This window comes from Ctenocephalides felis, unplaced genomic scaffold (assembly GCF_003426905.1).
Source record: "Ctenocephalides felis isolate EL2017-DRISC unplaced genomic scaffold, ASM342690v1 CF-g0.4_SCAFFOLD_01886, whole genome shotgun sequence".
NCBI lineage: Eukaryota > Metazoa > Arthropoda > Insecta > Siphonaptera > Pulicidae > Ctenocephalides > Ctenocephalides felis.
In genome coordinates, this window is record NW_020538040.1 from 83,109,745 (window position 1) to 83,132,865 (window position 23,121).

Sequence of the window (23,121 nt, forward strand, 5' to 3'; positions counted from 1 at the left end):
AATAAATATATGTTGTTACTTAATGTTATTGATTTTTTTTATTTATTCAATAGAATGGTGCCGAAGACGTAAAAAGACATCGCTGGTACAAGCACTTGGACTGGCTTGACGTGTTCAGCAAGAAACTAAAGGTAAAAAATTCAAAGAGTAAATTAGAGTTAGATAAATATTTGATAATGTATTAAGTAAAATTATATAGTTTAATACACTTATGAAAAAATAATGATTTTAATTCGTTGCAATTATTGATCAATTTTTATTTTACACTATATAATTTATTTTGGTAAGCATATATTGCATGTCAATCAAAATTTACATTTTTTTTAACACAATGTGCTGGTATTTATGCCTTTAAAGAGATTATCTCCAATCTCTTATTTTTGCATTTTATTTAAGATCGCAGGGCTATTTTTTTTAATTTTCGAGTAGGAGCTTTCTCTCTCAATTCATTCAAATATTTGTTTGGGTGACCTGGTAAATTTTTTTACTTTTTTCTTTTATTACTTCACTTATTACTTAATAGTTCTCATTTTTAAGTCGTTATATAAAGTGTCGTTAATAATATACCATTATGCGTGAACTACATAATATAGTTCTATAAATTTTATCATCACTGCTTATACTTTTATAGACTTTGAGAATTTAAATTAATTAATAATTTTACTTGAAAGCATATAATGTTTTTAACTAAGTTTATGTTTACGACAGAACAATCGATTTGCAAATTTTTTGTTTTCTCGGCGTTCTAAGTCATTCTGCATCGTTTGACACCGCTTAGGAAACATTTTTGTGTGAGTATGAAAGCCAAAACTTGAATTTTCGCAGCGGTTTACTCAAAAACCGCTTTCAAAAATTTAAAATCCATTTAATGAAATTTGATGAAGATTCGCGTTGTTTAGTATTGCACGACGATCGTTCCAGCCGTTTCTTTATAATTATCAGTTTAGTACCAGATATTTTTGTTATTACTGGTCATTTCTTCGTTGGTCATTAGTAAATGAAAGTTTATTGACGATTTTGATGAAAATTTACAGTGATATAGATATTATGGTCTTAACATACTACAATATTATGCGATTATGATAAATGGTTTAATTTTAAAAATTCATCAAAGTTTGAAAAATTAACCAGCGTTTTATTTATTTGGGCCAAAATTTAAATGTAGGTTGATGTTTTCTCGAAAACAACTGCATTGATTTCAAAAATTCAAAAACCATTTAATGAAACTCGATGAAGATCCGCGTGGATTAGTTTTGCACGACGATCAGCCCAGCCGTTTCCTTATTGTTGGCAGATAAGTGTAAAATTTATGGCAGCCGTTTTTGCCGCAAATCCTGAACTGATTTTGAAAATGCAAACACTGTTCGAAAAATATAAGTAGGAAATCGTATCCGATTAGTTTTGGTAAAGTTTGTTTGGGCCGTTTCTTTGTAATTAATGGTTGATTTAATCTTTGACGTTTTTAATGAAATGTCGCATAGTGATAGATTTTATGGTCTAAGTGAACATTTTGAACTGTAGGCTCATGAGGAGAAATGTAATAATAAAATTTTATTAAATTATATTAGTAAATTTTGAAAAATTAATAACAATACAAACAAACCGCGCAGTGCAATACCGAACGGTGATGCAATTGCGTTAACTTATCTCTGCTTCTTTTCTACAAATGTATCTATTTTTCGCGTTTAATAAAATTGTATATGTATGAAATATGAATTATATTAATTATTATATTATTATCATAGACATATTTTTCCATTTTTTTTTTAAATTTTGTTCTATTTTTTCTATTTCAGGCTCCATTCTTGCCGTGCGTTGTGCACGAAGGCGATACTAGCAACTTTGATGAATATCCTGAATATGATGGCAAATCATCTCGCAACGCAGATGAAGATGAACTAAAACTCTTTGAAGATTTTTAAATAATATTCGACTGCTATATAATATAATATATATCATTTCCAGAATAATGAAATATCCACCTATTGAGCGTAAGGAAAGTGCCTGTATTCGTAACGATTTTATGATAAGTATGAATGGCATATATTACAGATTTTTTACAATGGGGCTCGAAGAATGGTAGAAATCATTTTGAGATGTAATACATAACAAGATTATGTTATAATTTTAGGAATTACGAAGCCAATTTTGCCGTAAGATAGAACAATGCTATGGTAGGCTAAGTTATGCTAAGCTTTCATATAAAATGGTACTAAAAACTGTGCGATCAGACGTTTTACACGCACAATCTAACTTTTTGCGTGTATTATTATGACATATCAGAAATATGCACTTATGATAAGATTCTTTTTTTGACGGTTGTGCGTTTTTAGGTTAGGTTTTTTATCTAAAACGCCTGACTGCACAACAACCACATAGCATTTTGACAGTTTCTAGTGCCATTTTATATGAAAAACGCATCGTAACATAACTTTGCCATAACATTTGCCATTTTGGCATAGTTTGTTCTAATATTACGACATGGGTGTAATGCATGCTGAAGTTTGCAAGTTAATATGATGTTTTAAGGATACAATAGCATGTTATATACAAAATTTTTACGTACTTGAAATTAATTTTCAAAAAATATGTTTTAATGGGATTTTATTTATTATTGCATGCAACGGCATAGTTTTTAACGTATATCTTTTGATTCGATATTATTTGGATTTTATTTATTATTAATGGTAGTTCTATTATTTCACCTATCAAAATTGCAGAATAATTGTTATGAGAAAACATACATTGTAATGATTTGGCGTGACCAGTAATTTTTTTGAAAATTATTTTCAATGTAACTTGGATTGAAATCGACGACCATGGTCTTTTATGTGAAATTTATAAAATCAATATGAAATTTCAATTTCAATGTTTATTTAGGAGTGCTAAATTGTAGAAAATTTGTAATATGTCTGAATCGTGTAGACAGTTTGCGTACGAAATGAGTGCCGCATCGAAAAGTAGTCTGATGAAATCTATTTGTATACCATATGATAAGTGTTAATTTACCATTAAGAACTAGATTAATATATTTGATGACAAATTAGCAATGACTTTTTATTAAATTCATTGCTAAGTTGTCCTAGTCGATCAGTATCTTGAGAAATATTACGAAAGTAATATTTATTATCCAAAAATATTTTTAGGTTATTTATTAATATGGTTTTTTATTTAGTTTTGGTATCTGCGGTAAATAAAAAAGCTCTGAGAATTAAGAGGTCGATAATATATTGTTATTTTTGTACCAAAACGTATCGCATTTTGCTGGAATTCTTCCTCGGTCATTTTTACCGCAGATACCATATTGGTGAAATAAGCGTTCACTAATTAAATTTTAAATACTAAGACATTTGCTTTGATTAGAAAGCACATTTAATATGAATGTTATTGGATTACCATTTCATATATTTCTGTGATAGTTGCGCTTTTTTCTTATGGCCAACAATTTTAAATGTGTGTTAGAAATACATGGAATCGTCATTCAAAGATTAGACAATTTGTTGGGAATTAATAAAAGCTACGATAGCGTTCGTTTTTTTATTTTGTGATTTTTGAGGTATAACTACTCACAAACGTTATTTGAAATTATAACATTAATAACGATAGATTATAGATATATTTATATAAAAGTTTTCCTACTGAGAGTGACGAGCTACTTTAATGAGTAAGATAATAAAATATATTGGTCACGTTTATTGATTGTAAAATGTTTATTAAATCTGTTACATGTATACATAAATCAGAGTATAAATAAACTTACCTATAAAAATATTTCTAAATTATTAGATCAATATTATGTGCATTATAACAGTCAATCCCCGGTTTACACGGCACTCTGGGTACACGGTTCCCATACTACGCGGAGCTAAAAATCCGACATCCTTCCGACTACACGGACTTCCTATTACACGGTTTTTGTTCAACAGCCCATAAGTTCCTTGCGCAACCTATGAGTGATTATGGGAACTTGATATCAAAAGTGTATTAATGTAAGTTTTGTTATCGAATTTTATCTTTTAGACATGCCTGATTATATAATAGCTGCCTAGGGAACACGTTTGAGCTGACTACTGCGTCGCGCCAATTTTTGAATGAGGTGTCAATGTAATACATGTCATTTCGTCCGTATTACTCCTACTTCAAGTTGTATTTTTTGGTATCCATACAGCACGATAAAAATGGTGCGATTTGTACCAACTCTGAGGCTCTCATAGCACGGTTTCCCCCATACTGCACTATGTAAGGTTCCAAAGAACGCACTACGAATTAGCATGAATTGTATGTTAAATACGAATTTTTTACAGCGCGGTCCCCATACTGCACGGTACGCACTTGCCGCGCAAAGCGAGGGTTAACTGTATATACATTTCGATTTATTTTGGTGTACAATTATCTCAATATTAATCTTCCATATGTTTCTCAAAAATTCTCTATATACTTTTAATTATACTCAGATAGAATAATATGATCGTATGGGAATATATTTTGGGGATTAGTTAATTTCCAACTAAATTCAAAGCATATTTCAGAGAGTTATTATAATATTTGTGTCTATTCGGACAAAAATTGATAAAAAATCTTTTTCAGCCATCCAAAGTTTGTTTTTGATAGAAAATTCTATTTGCTAATTTCATGTTTTCAGAATGACATCGGATTGGAAAAAAGTACGTGTGTGTGACCGAAAACTGGTCTCTTAAAAACGGCTGCTCCGATTTTAATAATTTGAAAGGGTTGAAATGAAACACTATGAAGATTAACGATGATTAGTGGAATTAGTAGATCAGTACAAAAATTTTCGTCATGAAAAAATTCTCAATCGATTTTGAGAAGTCAAGGACGATTCGATGTATCGTTGGCAATAGTGCTGATTATTTTAATTGATAAAGATTCTCACCGCCATTTTAATTGTTGTCAGTGTAGAATGGAAACCTAAAATATTATAGTTTAACAATAATTATAAAAAATCTATTTCGGCCGCGCTTTTAGGATGGATATATACCTTGTATGACTTAAGTCTTTACTGAGGCATATTATTCTAAAGTATTGTGATTTACACATATTGGAAGTTTTATGCGGCTCGCCTCAAAGCAAAATGTGACTTATATCTAATTTTGATATATTTTTAAGTGGGGATGTTCATCATTCCGATTGATTTTGTTGATCGAGGCAGAATTATTCACGATAGATAGCTATATAGTTAGGCACAAATCTCGGCAAATCCTATTCCTTATATAAAATATCAGCTCAAAACAGGCACAAATCATATAAAAATCGATCGAAAACCAAATTACACAAATGTGATCGGTAAGCGAATGGATTTGAAAGATTTTACTGAATTTTTTTTTATAGATAATACGCCTGAATTTAAATTTCAGTTCTTACAGCTTTAACCGCGGCGTCACCTGTCTAAATTAAATGTTGGCTTCGGTAAAAGTTTCATGAGAACAAGGTTCTCAATAGTCATATTTTGCACCCTTATAAATTCACTTGCATCTACATAGATGGAAGCAGCCAGTCAACAAAATATAACTAGATATACAAGAATACTTACAAGTATAATATTTAAAAGTATAATTAGGCGGTTTTAGAAATTAGTAAATTAATTATATTTTTTATTTCATTATTTTGAAGGTGGTGGATTGCATGAACAAATACATCAAAATTATTTCATGTAATTTTATACAAGTTGTAATTAACTAGCGTAGGGTTAAGTTATAGTAATCGCAAAAAATATAAAATATTTTTTTTGCATATCTTTACATTTTAAGACCTTGTGAATATCTTGGCTTATCTTAGAAAAAAATGATCTATGTGTGTATGTTTGTATGTAGTATGTATCTATGTATGTTTGGATACAAATTATCGTCTACGATTTTGAGAGCACGGATCAACCGATTTGAATGATTTAAAGTCATTCGATTCCAATGGGGAGACATGTTGTTGATTAGTTTGTAAACACAATGCCATTTGGTATGGTAATCGCAAATAAAATATGAAATGAAAATTTTTGCATATTTTTACATTTTAAAACCTTGTGAACATCTTAGTTTATCTTAGAAAAAATTGATGTATGTGTGTATGTGCGCATGCAGTATGTAATTATGTATGTTTGGATACAAATTTTCGTTCGCGATTTCGAGAGTACGGATCAACCGATTTGAATGATTCAATGGTCAATATGTTAAAGAGATTGTAGTAATATGTACTTTAGTTTACATTTATATACGTTTTATGCCAAAAATTATTATTATTAACAGTCATACTCCAAAGTGGCACTTGTGAAGCACTACCGTTTTGAAAAAAAAAAAAATTCCAAAAATTTGATAGCCTATACATTTTTAAATTGTGGTTCGGTGAGTTCCAGCAATTTGTCTTAAGGCATAATGCCATCCAACACTAGTTAAAATGGATTTATTAAGATGAATTAAAGGTTTTTTACGAACTAGCAAGAATTATTATATATTATAGTCTTTCAACAATACTAATGCAGTATTTTACCTTTGACCTTTTCTTTGTACACCTTTGTAAGTTTTACTATTTTCTATTTTTTACTATTTTCTAATTTACTATTTTTTTTTAATTTTACTGACTATTTTGTGTATTAGTTATTGATATTCGTACTTTATAGCACGATAAAATTTGGCTTTGCAGATAATGTTGACAATTGAGGTTGATATTGATTGGGCTGTTATAATTTTTTTTTAAACTTTTAAATTTTTATTTTATTTCAGAACCGAAAGACGACTTAGACTAGCAACAAAATCGTTGTTTATTATTCATTTATTTATCCGATCAAGTAGTATAGTTGTATAGAAAGGTAAAGAAGTTCTACTATACTTCGATAAACTATTAGTTGTTTTAGTAAAGTATATAAAATCAAATCTAAATGTTGTATGTACAGTGACCCAGCTCTTTAAATCGATGATATTACAAAAATAGAATAGGTATTATGGATTTTCACTTACTTATAAAATAGGTTATTAGATTTTTTTTTATTTTCTCTATTATTAATTTCATCTAACAACTTCCTTGCTGGGCTATTAGGATGTTGAGTCAACCTGTTTTTATTCTTCTGGAAGTGCCTAAATGCCTAATTTCTGATGGACAGCTTCAAAATATGGTAAAATATTTTATGGTTACTAATAAATTAGCTTTGAAAACAGCTTGATTTTTTATTTTTGATGACGATTTGCTATGGAATAAATTAATAAATCAATGTAATTAGTTGTTTACTATGGTAAAATATGTTTAAAAAGGCACGGTTTTTTAATTTAATTTTATTATGTCTGAAAATGTAAATGTACAAATACATATTTATTCGGAAGACCATGTAAACAAACAACAATGTTGATAAAAAGTGTAATCTAAGTGATCTAAAGTATAAGGTTTGGCGTCATTTAAATACACTTTCGCACTAATATAATTACAATGACGTATGTAAATTTATTTTTTAGTTCATTAAATTTTCATATTTAATTTTAAGTTCATTAGTATGTTGCGATTTGTTAAAAATATATAGTCGGGTAAAAGATTTTATCATTAACTTTTGTATTGTACTAGTTCATATTTAACAAGTAGGTTGAAAATTTATCAAATTATAATCAAGTAAATGTTATTGTACAGTGTAAGCGTATTATACAAGAGAGGTAGATTTCATTATTTAAAGGTACATTTTGGAAATAAAATGTCTCAGTATATAATTTTGACATTTTTCATCGACATTACTTATAAAGTTTGACAATTCCATTTTGTTATATGTACTGTGTTAGTAAATTGTATTATATCGTAATAGTGATTTTCTAAACGTTATCCATGTTATAAACAAGGTTTTAAGTCATGAGATTAACTGAAGATATAGACCGTATTATCGATTCTGTATTTGCAATTATCATGTTATCCAATCTTGGCTTTTCGTGACTGATAACTTTTTCATCGCTAACGTAATTTGGTTTTTAAAATCTTTGGAATATCAATCGTTTATCTAATCTATTATTGATAAATAATGAAATGTATGTTTCATGACCGGGGTACTTCAGTCAATCAAAATCTTATTCCAGTTAGGTTTATATTATAATATTTGTGATTTTTTCAAATTTTATAAAATAGAATGGCACCGAGTATAAGGCCCTTAAGTCCTGCTTTACAGGAAAAAGCTGAAAAAGAATTAGGTGAAAATTCAGCCAGGCTGGAAGAGGATCTTCAAGCATTGAAGGATTGGCTCAAAAAGCAACCGCACATCAAAGCTCGAACAGGTGAGCGATAATAGTATCAATTTGATCTTAATTACAAAATTATTTGCCATATAATCATTAAACATGCATCACAAAATAATTATAATATTATATTTGAAATATATTTTAAAATTTAATTCATAATATAATATTGAATATGCTTTACTAATTTCGAATACATGATTCAAAAATAAGTTCAAGACATTAAACATTTAATTTTGTTATACTAATTTTGTTTATCTATAGGATGCATAGATTTTTACTTTTTACCATCCATCAATTTTTGCATTTTTTAAATTCAATTTCATTAAACCTTTTGCATTAAATGATTTTTTTATATAGATTTTTATTTTTTACCATCCATCCATTTTATAATTTTTTTATTTAAATTGCATTAAACTTATTATTTTTTATGTTTTTGTTTTTAAAAGAATTTTTTTATAATCATGAAATCATTAACTTCCCAACGAAAAATTTTATGTTCTCGCCCGAAAATTCGATTTATTAATTTTGTGTTTTATCAACTTTTCAAATTATTGTGAATTGTTGGACACTAAACTTGGAAAAAGTATATGTATGTAAGCTAAAATTTTACTTTTTGTCAACTATTTTTTTCCAAAACGGCTGTACCGATTTTAGGCCACTTGATAAAACCGCATAAGAACCTGCTTTGTTTAATTTTGGGCGATAATTTCATAGACCCAACAATTTTTTTATAATTGGCAGATAACTAAAAAAAATTTGCCAACGCTTTTGTCAAAAATAGGATTTTTTAAATTCATACCTTCGCATACCTTGATATCGGGATCGTACTGATTAGTTTTTCTGAAAAAAAGCCGGGTCATGTTTTTGAAGTTAATTGTTAAATGTTTTGTGGCAAATTTAATGAAAATTAGTGTAAAAATTTGAGTTTTTGGTTTTAATATACATACTAAAAATATTATAGATCTACGAAAAATGTTTTGATTATAAAAATTCATCAAACTTTGTAATTCTCACATAAATATAACATGCAGAATATCAATTATATTATGAACTATTGAATCGTTTTAATAAGTATTTAATGTAAAACTAAATGTTTATTTTCAAAATAAACAGATGAAATTGTGTCGTCACAATTTTCAAAGTTTTTAAAGATCAATTACTATTGATCAGACAACTTGCCTTAAGACAAAATTTTAAGATTTAAATTATAAATAAATCATTTTTTCAAATTATATAAATAACATGCATATATATATATATATATATATATATATAATATTCAACTAAATCAATAAATTGTAAAAACTTGGAGGAGTAAAATACAAAGCTGTTATTTCTGCAAGTCACAATTCGTAACTAATCATATGTAGAATTAATTTATGATATTTTTGAAGTAATATTTCTCGTATCGGTGGAAATATAAAACTTGATATTAATTTTTAAAACTGATATTAAATTATGCTTTGAATTTCTTTAAGTACATAATGCATACTCACTCTAATGGTGTAATGTAATATACTCTTTGTGATTTGTAATTTAGTAATTAGTGTGTCTGACCTTCTCAGTAATTTTTTCGTATAATTTAATATATCTCATATTATGGAAAGAAATCTATTATTCTGAAACTACAATAGGTATATATGCATATATATATATATATATATATATATATATATATATATATAAATATTGGGAGAAATTAGAATACCATAGTATTGCATTGTCAAAATGCAAATACCTTATTTGAATAAAAACACTATTATTTTTGATCAAATCAAAATCAAATATCTTTGATTTGAAAAACAGTTCTGAGAACATCTGAGAATAATTAACATTAACAAATATTGAAACTTATTATTATGTTAATTATTGAATTATTAACATTAACAAATATTAAAAATAGGATTTTTTTCTGAAAAACGGCTCTGAGAAGCTTTGAAAATAATTAACAGTAACAAAGATACAAATTTTTTAAACAAATTTCTTTAAATTTTTTGCGTTGAAGAAAAAAACATTATTTTTTTGTATTTTATGAATAAAAATTTTTAGAAGAAAAAAAATATATTCGTAAAACGTTTTATGTAAAATATTATCTAGTAAAATAGCGCTACATTTGTACTAATATATATAAATCATTAATAATACAATAACATGCATTCAATTTCCATTTATTATCATCAAGCAGATAAATATTAAGTGATTTAAAATAATTTTTTATTATTTTTAAATATATATTAATTTTTTTCAGATGACCAAAGTCTTGTGACTTTTTTGCGTGGTTGCAAATTCAGTTTGCAGCGTGCCAAGGAAAAAATTGATTTATATTACGCGATGAGAAGTGCAGTTCCAGAGTTTATTCGAAATAGAGACCCCACCGATGCCAAAACGATAGAGGTCATGAAACTTGGGTTAGTCATAAATTAATACCTTTTTGTAAATATACTCATTTGCAATTTATTCAATTGATAATGAGAGCTAACTGCTTTGAGCCGCACTTTAATTTGAATGTTGACCCGATGGAGGTCACAAACACGTTTAATAAAAAACTAGTGGGGCGCATGGCATCGTGCCTTAAGGCAGATTGCTGGAACTTCCCGTACCAAAAATTATTTTTTTTAAAAAGATTAACATTTTTGAAAAAAATTGCTCTGAAAAAATTAGATTTTTGAGAAACTATAAATTTTTGACAAACTTACTTTTTTTTGAAAAAAAAAAGACTTTTTGAAGAAAAATTTATTTTGAAATATTTTGGAAATTCTGAACTTTTTTTCAAACCAATCATACTAATTTACTGCATAGAGACGAAATATCAAAGCGCGTAAGCGCCGCGTCGCCGTCTAACGGATAGACATTACATACGGAACTCATAGAAAAATTTAATACTTAAAATCTCTATAAAAATTAAATATCTAAATAAAATATCTGATAATTTGATGTGCATATGTCTAATGATCATTTTTGAGCGCCAAATGGCATTTTTTTTACTTTTTTTACTAGATCTCCGAAACCGCTATACCTGCCTTCATGAAAATTCTTTATCTTGTTAATACAAGTATAATGACTTTTGAATTATTCAAATCAGTCGCTCCGTTCTCTTAAAAACTGAGTTACCGTTTTTGGCACTTTTTGCCCCATATCTTCGGAACGGCTAGACCTGCCATCGCCAAAAACTAATCAGCACGTCTCCTTATCAATACGAATCGAATGTTTTCTGAATTATTCAAACCGCTTCATACGTGTTCCCGAAATCGTCGACGAAAATTTGTATCCGCACACACACACATACACGCACGCACATATAGACTTCGTGCGTCTATATAAGTTATGTCATTCACAATGAAATAGTAATAACACTATAATAACACGAGTACAAACACACACATACATCCAATTATTCTAAGGTATGGCAAAATGTCCAGAAAGTTTTGAAACGTAAACATATATAAATATTTTCATTTCCGATTTTTTTGCGATTACTATAACTTGCCCTACGGGAAGTTAAGGATACCATCTATTACTTGTTTTACGAATAATGGTAGTGGATCTTTTTACCCGTGGACATTTAAACCCAGCTCTACCTTATACAATATGATTTCACCAGAATGAGATCAACGTCTATTATATAGAAAGAAAGAACCTCTAGGTTGACTTCTAGGAACACAAACACTAGGTTAAGGAATGTGTATCAACAGCTACCAATACAAAGAAAACTCAATGGATATTGAAGAATTTGTAAATAAATTATTGCCATTTTTATAACGACATATAAGAAATCATAACAAACACGCTATATAAATCACAAAATATGAATAATATCAAAGTTATTTATTAATAAGGTGTGATTTTATTCAAGCATTTCTTATAATGTGAAAACGTAATTACAAATCTTAAATAAACATTCGTGCAAGTGTTAAGACTTTGATTGCAATTTAACCTTATCATGAGTGTGTGCAAATAGCATGACTAATATATTATTCTGTACTAGATTATATACAAGATTAAGACACATTCTATCAACAAACTTTAAAATTATTTAAATAATTATATTCCATACGCAAATAAATGAAATATAGGTAGTGGTTTGGTATATTCGAACGAATCGTTTAATCTGAACTAAAAATAATAAGCATTAGTTGGATAAGGTGATAAATATTATTTTAAACAGGTTTTTGTATAAAAATATTTGTTGTTATTCATAAATTTGGTTTCTCCGTGGCTTTAGCAAGTAGATGTTTGCCTCTTGAACCAAACGGTCTTGGAGAGACTGATGTCAAGCAGTAGTGAGATTGGTTGGATTGGAAATGTGTAGTAAGCAAATTGGTAGAAATTTCCTTACCAAAATTAAAATTTTTAAAAAGCTTTAAAACTTTGAAAAAATTAGAATTTTGAAAATCTTGAGATATTTGAAGAAAATTGTTATTCTTTAAAAACTTGAATTTTTTTTGTTTTGAAATTTTTAGAAAATTATGATTTTTTTCAAAGCAATCGCGCTGCGTAACTGTTTTAGAGACTAAAATCGAAGCGCGTAAGCGCCGTGTCGCGGTCTAACGCATGAACATTGGTAAGGAACCCATAAAAATGTCAACAAAATTCATACTCAGAGCCGGTCCTGCCTTGCATTCGATGCATGCAAAAAATGCGGGCGCAAGTCTTAGGGGGCGCCAAAACGAGTTTCGGAAATTAAATTTATAATATAATATTTATATTTTTTTATAATAAAATCTAGAATTATTTATTTAAAATCTAGAATATTTAATAAATTATAATAAATAATTTAACTTAACTAGAGATGCGGAGATACAAAAAGCATATTTATTTTGCAATGTGATATCAGTAGAAACAATTAACCGATTAACAATTCTGCAAATTAGTAAATAACAGCTCTGTTTATTGCTTAATCTACTTATTCATTTTTTTCTTTGTTTGAAGTTACCGTGGAATCGGAAAAGAAATTATCTAGTGTTCAATCCCGTAAGCGCAAACCTACGAAGTTTTAAATTATTGGGCATTATTGACGAAAAATTGCAAGCTGATTTAGTTGAATCGGAACTTGTTAAAAAATATAAACAAATTGTAAAAAATTGAGAGTCAGTGCTTAGAAAATTACTTGTTTATTCCGAGAAATTGAATTGTAACTTTTGCTTTTGTTGCAAATGTTTTGCATTTGTTGAACTTTGAATGTTGAAGACATGCGTGGAACAAATATGAAAAATGGAAGCAAAATTTACTTTGGAACAAAAATCTTAAGGCTTGTTTTATATCTAGTGTTGTCCATACTCTAAATTTAATAATTATTAACTATACAGAAATAAAACATATCAAATATAATCAGAAATGTGTAATTTCTTTGCATTTTTTACTGATTTTTGGTCAATACTTCTAAAATACGTTAAAAATGTATCTTTAAAACAACAAGCTGATACTCTGAATATGACGGCTCTTACGATATCAATAAGGAGAAGAAGTTTACGACGCAATTTTGGATATTGTAAGTGATGAAAAATTAAATTAAATTAAAATTTAAAAATCCAACATGAAATACGAGTGTTATGTTTGAAAATTAAATGCTAGTTTTTTTAAATATTAATATTGCACATACGTTAAAAATAATATATAAACAACCCCCGAATCGCATCGATTTTCTAAATAAATTTAAAATAAATATATTTTTTACGCTTCTAGATTATATCTATTTTTTTGTGTACCAAATCCAGAATAATTAAAAATTAATTTATTTATTTCACTTAATATTTTTATTAAATTAAAGTTATAGAATTTAAGAAATGCATTTCAAAAATAGTATTTATTATTTTGATATCAAGATCTTTATATCAAAATGCATTTCTTAAATTCTATAACTTTAATCTAACAAAAATATTAATTCTTTTGCTATGGTAGTCGAACTTACATCCTTAACCAATTTACTACATATTGAATATTACTAAAATGTGAAATTATGATAGTGATTGTTTTATTTATTGATATAATATTAAATAAATTTAAAATCAATAAATTTTTTACGCTTTTAGATTATATCTATTTTTTTGTGCACCAAATCCAGAATAATTAAAAATTAATTTTTAAAACATATGTAAATATTTATATAATTTTAATGATAAACTGTTAAAACGGTGAAAATTAATAGGGGGGGGGCGCTAGAAAAAAAGTTGCATGCGGGCGCTAAGGACCCCAGGACCGGCCCTGTTCATACTTATTATATAATCTAAATTTATAAAATATCTGGTAATTTGATGTGCATATGTCTAGTGATCATTTTTAACCGCCAAATGGCATTTTTTTTATTGAATATTATTGAATCTCAGAACCGCTGGACCTGCATCTCTAAAAATATAATCAGTTCTTCATTTTGTCAATACGATTAAAATTGAACGCTCGTATCTTCAAAACGAATGAACCTTCGCCTTCGCCAAAAATCTAATCAGCACGTCTTCCCATCAATACGAATCGATTTTTTTTTTAACTTACCTATGTTTTTAGCGCATAAAATGAAAATTGAGTTTTTGAGAGAACGGAATATCCGATTTGAATGATCCAAAAAACAGTCAATTTGTAATGATCGAGAGAAGTGGTGATTGGCAAAGGCAGGTCCAGCCATTTCGAAGATAGGGTGCTAAATGTGCAAAAAATGGCAGCTTTTGATAGAATTTAGCATCCGATTAGAATGATTCAGAAAACTTTCTGTTTGTGTTGACGAAACAGTAACGGATTATTTTTTTAATTTCAAAATCTAGTTCTTTTGTTCAGAGATTTTTTTTTATCTAAAATATTTTTTTTTTATTTTAATTTTGGCTAAAGTTTCAAAGCTCACTTATATACTTTAAATAAATAATTTTTTTAACTTCCCGTAGGGCAAGTTATAGTAATCGCAAAAAAATCGAAAATGAAAATGTTTATATATCTTTACGTTTCAGAGGTTTCTGAACATTTTGGCATACCTTAGAAAAAATGGATGTATGTGTGTGTGTGTGTGTGTGTGTGTGTATGTATGTATGTATGTATGTATGTATGTATGTATGTATGTATGTGCGTGTGTGTATGTATGTGCGGATACAAATTTTCGTCGACGATTTCGGGAACACGGATCAACCGATTTGAATAATTCAAAAAACATTCGATTCGTATTAATAAGGAGACGTGCTGATTAGTTTTTGGCGAAAGCAGGTCTAGCCGTTCCAAAGATACGGGGCAAAAAGTGCCGAAAACGGTAACTCAGTTTTTAAGAGAACGGAGCGTCCGATTTGAATATTTCAAAAAACATTTTACTTGTATTGACAAGATAAAGAATTGATCAAATTTTCATGAAGGCAGGTCTAACGGTTTCGGAGATCTGATGAAAAAAGTAAAAAAAAAATGCCATTTGGCGGTCAAAAATGATCATTAGACATATGCACATCAAATTATCAAATATTTTATAGAGATTTTAACAATAAGTATAAATTTTTTTTACATTTCTATGGGTTCCGTACCAATGTTTACGCGTTAGACGGCGACGCGGCGCTTACGGGCTTTGATATTTCGTCTTTATGCAGTTAAAGCAGTACGATTGCTCTGAAAAAAAGTTTAGATCTTCCAAAATATGTCAAAATAAAATAAAACATTTTTTTTTTTAAAAAAAAAAATAAAAAAAATTTTTTTTTTTCAAAAAAAAGTAATTTTTTGTCCAATATATAGTTTCTCAAAAATCTTATTTTTTCAAAGTAAATTTTTTTCAAAAATCTTAATCGTTTTTAAAAAAAAAATTTTGGTACGGGAAGTTCCAGCAATTTGCCTTAAGGCACGATGCCTTAATTGCCTTAAGACAGAATTCCACTTACAGCTAGTTAACATTGCTATTCAGTTTTTACAATTCTTATAAATATTAAACAATGATCTTCATTTTAAAGTATATTGATTAAGTTTTGTTTATATACTTTTCTGTAAACATGTACATTTGTATAATAATCTATTTGAAAACATTTAATATTTCTCGAATATTTCGTTACGGAAGTCCCAGCAATTTGCCTTGAGACATGAGGCTATACATTATTCAAATTGGTTGATCCATGCTTCCGAAATCATCGGCAAAAGTTTGTATCTGAACACACACACAGATATCAATTTTTTTCTACAGTATGCCAAAATGTTCAGAAACCTTTGAAACGTAAGAAATATAAAATATTTTATTTTCCATTTTTTGCGATTACTACAAATTACCCTACGGGAAGTTAATAAACAAAATATTAATAATTTAACATTTTTAACTTCCCGTAGGGTAAGTTATAGTAATCGCAAAAAAATCGAAAATAAAAATTTTTATATATCTTTACGTTTCAGAGGTTTCTGAACATTTTGGCATACCTTAGAAAAAATGGATGTATGTGTGTGTGGGTGTGTGTGTGTGTGTGTGCGTGTGTGTATGTATGTGCGGATACAAATTTTCGTCGACGATTTCGGGAACACGGATCAACCGATTTGAATAATTCAAAAAACATTCGATTCGTATTGATAAGGAGACGTGCTGATTAGTTTTTGGCGAAGGCAGGTCTAGCCGTTTCGGAAATACGGGGCAAAAAGTACCGGAAACGGTAACTCAGTTTTTAAGAGAACGGAGCGTCCGATTTTAATAATTCAAAAAACATTTTACTTGTATTGACAAGATAAAGAATTGATCAAATTTTCATAAAGGCAGGTCTAGCGGTTTCGGAGATCTAACGAAAAAAGTAAAAAAAAATGCCATTTGGCGGTCAAAAATGATCATTAGACATATGCACATCAAATTTTTAGATATTTTATAGAGATTTTAACAATAAGTATAAATTTTGTTTATTTTCCTATGGGTTCCGTATCAATGTTTACCCGTTAGACAGCGACGCCGCGCATACGCGCTTTATATTTTGTCTCTATGCAGTTAAAGCAGTGCGATTGCTTTGAAAAACAAGTTCAGATCTTCCAAAATATGTCAAAATAAAGAAAACATTTTTTTTTTCAAAAAAAAAAAATTAAAAAAAATTTTTTTTAAAAAAAAAATTTTTTTAAAAAAAAGTAATTTTTTGTCCAATTTATAGTTTGTCAAAAATCTTATTTTTTCGAAGTAAATTTTTTTTAAAAATGTTAATCGTTTTTAAAAAAAATAATAATTTTTGGTACGGGAAGTTCCAGCAATTTGCCTTAAGGCACGATGCCCTAATTGCCTTAAGACAGAATTCCACTTACAGCTAGTTATTCCTTATTTCAGTGTGGGTTTAATTCTCCCATTGACAGATGGCCCTGCTGGTCCTCGATTGTCTTTAGTTAGGCCAGCAGCTTATGATCCTGCAAAAAACTCAATTATCGATGTTTTGAGAGTTAGCACTATGATGCAAGATTATATGATCAACCACGATGATAATATGATTGTTGCGGGAAATGTGAGTAATATCATATATCAAAATTAGCATTGTTTTTAAGCAACTTTCTGAACTGCGCTTTTTATGAACAAATAGATGACTAAAATTAATGAACACGTTATAATTTGTAATTAATCTTAAAATTATACAAAAAATTTCGCATTCAAACAATACTATAAAAGCAGGATAAATAACTTATGCTGTTTTAGATGAAAATCTTTGAGGTATGTAAATTTACCAAATTTTGTATTCTATACCTTTTCATATAGATATTAAGCTACACGGAAAACGTCCTTTAATACTTTCATGTGCTTATAATGCTTACAATTATATTTGTATATATATGCAAGGTAGAGTAACCTTGATTTGTATTAAGTAATAATTAAACATAATAGAAATTATATTTTGGAATTTTTCGTATAGTAATATCATTTAGAAATTTATATACATATATATATATATATATATATATATATATATATATATATATATATATATATATATATATATATATATATATACATAGCTATATATATAATGAATAGTCTAATTTGCTGTTGAAAGAAACAATAGACATTACTTGTATTGAATACATATTTCGAATTTGCCTCGCATGCATCGTTTAGTCAGTATTCTCAAAAAAGAGTTAAAAGTTATTACTTTATATGTATTTTTTCCATATTTTTGCGTATTACTTATTTATTCATAACCACTGACAATTGTAATATTGCAGATATATTGTACGTTTTCTCCGAAACTATTTATATCATCTAACGATGACAGGAAATGGTCTAGAAAAATAAATATGTTTTTTTAAGATATATTTTAATTCATGTTATGCTTTTCAAGATTATATCTTGTTTTTATCAAATTTTCTTCGTGCTATTATTGAAGCAAGATATGCAAAAAACATGTTATTAAGCTTCATTTCATTCATCTATTTGTTTAAAATATACCTCAGTATATCAAAATGTTTAAAGATATGAACTGATTAAAAGCGTGGCAAATGTAAACTCGTATGTTATTCTTATTATTCTTGATATCGGTCTTATTTGAATCAATATTATTTGAACGTGCATAATGGTATCATTTGTTTTGATCGCAAATTTATAGGTAAGTTGATGAATGAAATATAGATAGCAATATGTTTCCAAGTGAAAATAGCCCTTGTCTGGCATTGCTGCACCAATAAAAAGTCAGCTCTATTAAATTAATTCTAATAACAAAAATCATCAAATATGGATGGATTAACAATTGGGTTACCATCTAAAAAAATACGAAGTAAGGAGAAGTTTCAACCCAACAGCTCATAGGACGTAAGGTTCTTATTGCTGTGAAAAATATAATAATAAAAAATAAAATAAAAAAGTTGTTGAATTATAATTTCGCCATGTTGTTTTCGGCATAGCGGTGGCGTAATCGATTCGGAAGTGAGCTATCACCAACTAGTCCATATATAATATAATACTCACATAAAATCTAATATAATACTCACATAAAATATAATGGTTAACCGCTGGGATGCCTTCTATAGAAATACTAGGCTAAGAAATGTTCAACAAAAATAGCTTATAGAACGCGTAGTTCTGATTGCACTCGATATACCAATTTTTTTTAAAAAAAATATTGTTTTCAGATTGCAATACTGGATCTAGCAAATGTCACCCTATCGCACTTGACCCAGATGACGCCCAGTATAGTAAAAAAAATGACCGCGCTGGGGCAGGAGGCTTCGCCGTTGAGGCAAAAAGGGCTTCATTACATTAACCTGCCGTCTGGCGTTGATCAAATACTTAACTTATTCCGAAGTTTTATGAACGAGAAAAATAAGAGCCGGGTAGGTCTTCAGAGCTATATTTACACGTTCAACGCTCTTTAGCATAAAAATATTTATTGGCGAATCTAAAACAAATTTAACCATTCAAATACATTACGATATATAATCAACTTTCCGAAGGAGAAGTTTATGTTTTCATAAAAAAAATCCGATTCTCTAATTTTATGTTTTCTGGACGTTTCAAGTCATTCTGAATCGAATGAGACCAAATTTGGAAAAAGTATGTGCGTGTGCATACGTGTATGTGTAGATTTTTTGCCGTAAATCGACGTTTTCTCAAAAACAGCTGAACCGATTTCAAAATTTTGCGCGACGATCTGCCAAGCCATTTCTTTGTGAATCGCAGAATAGTGGAAAATTTTTTGTTCACGTTTTAGCCCGCAATTCTGAATCGATTTTGAAAATTCAAAAACTGTTCTAAAGATATTGGTTGGAAATCGACCTGATTAGTTTTTGGTAAAGATCTGCTAAGCTGTTTTTTTGTAATAAACTGTTAAAAATTTTTTTTTCGACGATTTTGATTTTTTTTACGGTAGTCATAATACCATAGTCTTATAGATCATACTAAAATATTACGGCCCTGCGACAAGTCAATTAATTTTAAAAACTCTTCAAAGTTTGCAAAAATTTGTATCGTTTTTTTGGCATTTGTTAAAATTAAAATTAGATGATTTACTTGGTATAATGATAGATTACTTAGTTTTAATGAACATACAAAACCACTAAAGTCCTACGAAAACTGGTTCAATTATAAAATTGTTGATTTGTGAAAATTTGCTTTCAGAAAATTCTCCGAGTTAACGTGTTCGTTCGTTATCAATGAAAGTGTAATAAATCCACTCGGAATACTTTTAGTCACTCATAAATTAATTTATTTTTTATTGATTAAGTCGATTATTTACACATATAAGGAAGTTAGTGTAACTTGTCTCAAGGCAAAATACCAATACCAATTAGTCTCCTTATTGTTTTAAATATACGTGTATTTTTTAAATTTTATTTCAGTTATTTACGCATAGCAGCTTGGAGTCTTTATATAAACATATTCCTCAAAAACTGTTACCTAAAGAATATGGAGGCGAAGCAGGAACGCTTCAAGAAATCACAGGTATATTATAAACATTATGATAAGGGTATAATACATAAATAATAATAATTTGTCATTTTAGAGTATGAAAACTCAATAAATTTTCTTTTTTTCTCTTAACACTAAATTGTTAGGGAAATGTTATGTATTTTTAAATATATGAGAAAGAAAAATTACTTATAGAATAATCTAAACATAACTTTCATAATAATGTACTTATGAAGTAATCTTAACACTTATTAATCGGCTGCCAAATCAGTACTTACAAACCATACTTCTTACAATTAATAATGTCTTAACTTTGATGTTCTTAACTATGGTTGAGACAACAAAATGTCGATATTATTAATACAACGTACATTTTCAAGTTTTTTTTTTGATAATGATGTTATAAAAATGTAATGTCATTATTCAGATATGTGGGTTGATCGGCTAACTAAAAGTGCCTCATACTTCAAAGAAGAGGACAACTATGGTACAGATGAATGTAAAAGAGCTGGAAAACCCAAAACATCTGAAGACCTGTTTGGAATAGAAGGATCGTTCCGAAAGTTGAATGTTGATTGATTTTTTGTTGCTTGTAATTTTAATATAGATTTTCATAAATAAAATATATTTCTTAAGCAATAATTATTTTATTAAAACACGAATCTGGTATTAATTGATATATTTTATCTTATAGTTACACCAATGATAAAGGTTTTTGAATGGGAGTGATTTTTCTCAAAGTTTTTTTAAATTATTATTTTATTTATTGACTTTATAATCTGGTGCTTGAGCCATTGTCATTCTGCTTTTTTCCACTTCTCAAAGTAATTGCTTACAAACGTACTACTGCACTCATTTAGAATCTTCTAGAACATGAGATCGTTTTGTAGGGCTTGAGGGAAGACCAAATTGAAGCTTTTATATGGAAAGTCCTTGTTGCGTATTAATATGTATTGCCATAAATAAATGATAGCCGTTAAGATAATTTAGTAGGCGAGTTGATTAAATTAGAATGATAAAAATTCATTTATTTTCAAATTTGACAAAAGTAACGCTTTCAAAATTCATTGTACCAATTCAAAATCCATTTGCAACAAAATTCTAAAAGTGTTTATTTTATTAATTTCAGCAACCAATACACAATATATAGATTTCAATAAATGATCCGCGTTCATGTATCAAATTTATGCATATAAATTCTCAAAAATTAGAGGCTCCATCTGTGTAATTAGAATAAATATAATATTACTTTAAATTGACGCAAGCCAATAGCACGTGAGCAAGCTGTCTATCTCAGAAGTGTATGCAACGAGACACAATGCTGCTGTACTGACGCTCAGTAGTTGTCAAGTGGTGGAACCTTTTGGACTTCAGTTATCCGTTTGTTCCATACCACACACCACGTTTGTGCCGTGCAGTGTTCATGTACGATACATTGGATTATATATTTTTATCCACGATCTACTAATATTATATTTAGACACTGGTGATATTCTTTCTATACAAGTGTACTGTACGCTCAGTGTGTTTTGAGATTGTTAATTTTAGACTAAAAGAATGACGACATTTGAAAACAACGATCATATTAAAGCGGTGCGACATAGAAAGCTATAAACTTCTCTCCTTTGTTGTCAGTAGATAAGATAGCACTATGCTATCATGTTTATCAATTCACGGTATGATTTGCAATGAGCATTGAGCGGCCAGTACTGAACGTGCATCGTCTGGTGCGTTATTGTTTTTGGTCGGTTTCCTGATGTCGGTTATTACGCGAAACTGCACCGAGATGAATTCGTCGCGGTCGCCGTCACCGCAAAAGTATTTTAAACCTAGCGTATATAAGCGTGGCATGGCGGAAAATCGCGCATCTCGGGGCAGCTTGAGAAACACAGGAGCACGGCCGATCAGCAGCTGGACCGCGCGTCGGCCCGCCAAAAAGGGCATGATCTCGCAGCGCTGTCAGTTCTTCGAGCGTCTCACGGCCGGCGCCGATACAGCGGCTCCAAGCGCAACTACGGCTTCGAATCACGTGTACTCCAAGTATCGGCTCCCAAAAGAAGACGACGTAACTAGCCAAATCAGCGGTAAAAGTGATAATAACGAGTCAGATGCAAGCAATGCGAAAGATGAAAACTCTGATAATAGTGGAACGACTGATGCAATGACCGTGAATTCCACAGATTTATCAGAAGATTATACAACAGATCCTTCCGAGGAGAATTCGCGCCAGGATTACGGTTTCTATAACGTATTTCCGGGAGTTCCGGATGAAGACCTCGAACCCTTGAATGGAATAAAACAGAAAAATGAGCCGACAAAAAATTCTATCGAAGAGCTGCGTAATGATCTCAACAATGAAATAGACAGGATGCTCGGTGCAGCTAAATCCGTTAGAAAAGTTTCTGGTTTTAGTGAAAGTGAAATTGTGAATAAAGATGTGATCCTTGATACAAATTGCAATAATAATGGAACATCGTCCGATAATGCTGAGGACAATAGAAAATCTGCGATTTTGCAGTAAGTGTTACATATTATGTCATTGGAATTTATTCTTTGCATTATAACTCTAAATAAAACTACATACGCTCGTTCAATACAAGTGCGTGA

The 23,121-nt window shown here is 29.1% G+C and overlaps 3 protein-coding genes across 6 annotated transcripts in view; all 3 read left to right on the top strand.

Moving 5' to 3' along the window:
• The window catches only part of LOC113376505 (protein kinase DC2), a 128,921-nt gene extending 125,284 nt beyond the window's left edge, over positions 1–3,637 (top strand). The window contains exons 6-7 of the mRNA XM_026616451.1: positions 54–131; positions 1,797–3,637. Coding sequence (XP_026472236.1) covers positions 54–131; positions 1,797–1,922 — 204 coding nt within the window. The 3' untranslated portion in view covers positions 1,923–3,637. The remainder of the gene's footprint in view (positions 1–53; positions 132–1,796) is intronic.
• A 4,418-nt stretch (positions 3,638–8,055) lies between these two features.
• On the top strand, positions 8,056–21,150 carry LOC113377469 (retinol-binding protein pinta-like). The gene is made up of 6 exons (XM_026617798.1): positions 8,056–8,252; positions 10,465–10,624; positions 17,452–17,623; positions 19,239–19,439; positions 20,445–20,547; positions 20,942–21,150. The coding sequence occupies exons 1-6, from the start codon at positions 8,108–8,110 to the stop codon at positions 21,091–21,093; spliced, it is 933 nt and encodes a 310-aa protein (XP_026473583.1). The 5' UTR covers positions 8,056–8,107; the 3' UTR covers positions 21,094–21,150.
• A 674-nt stretch (positions 21,151–21,824) lies between these two features.
• LOC113377471 (puratrophin-1-like) overlaps positions 21,825–23,121 on the top strand; it is a 39,491-nt gene continuing 38,194 nt past the window's right edge. For all 4 annotated transcript variants that reach the window (XM_026617801.1, XM_026617803.1, XM_026617802.1 and 1 more), the window contains exon 1: positions 21,825–23,031. In XM_026617801.1, the coding sequence (XP_026473586.1) occupies positions 22,271–23,031 (761 nt within the window). In that variant the 5' untranslated portion in view covers positions 21,825–22,270. The remainder of the gene's footprint in view (positions 23,032–23,121) is intronic.

Excerpts from the sequence above, each read along its gene's own strand:
- LOC113377469 (XM_026617798.1), top strand. The coding sequence starts at position 8,108 with ATGGCACCGAGTATAAGGCCCTTAAGTCCTGCTTTACAGGAAAAAGCT. Across the intron at positions 10,625-17,451 it reads ATAGAGGTCATGAAACTTGG|TGTGGGTTTAATTCTCCCAT; the intron begins GTTAGTCATAAA and ends TCCTTATTTCAG. Across the intron at positions 20,548-20,941 it reads AACGCTTCAAGAAATCACAG|ATATGTGGGTTGATCGGCTA; the intron begins GTATATTATAAA and ends GTCATTATTCAG.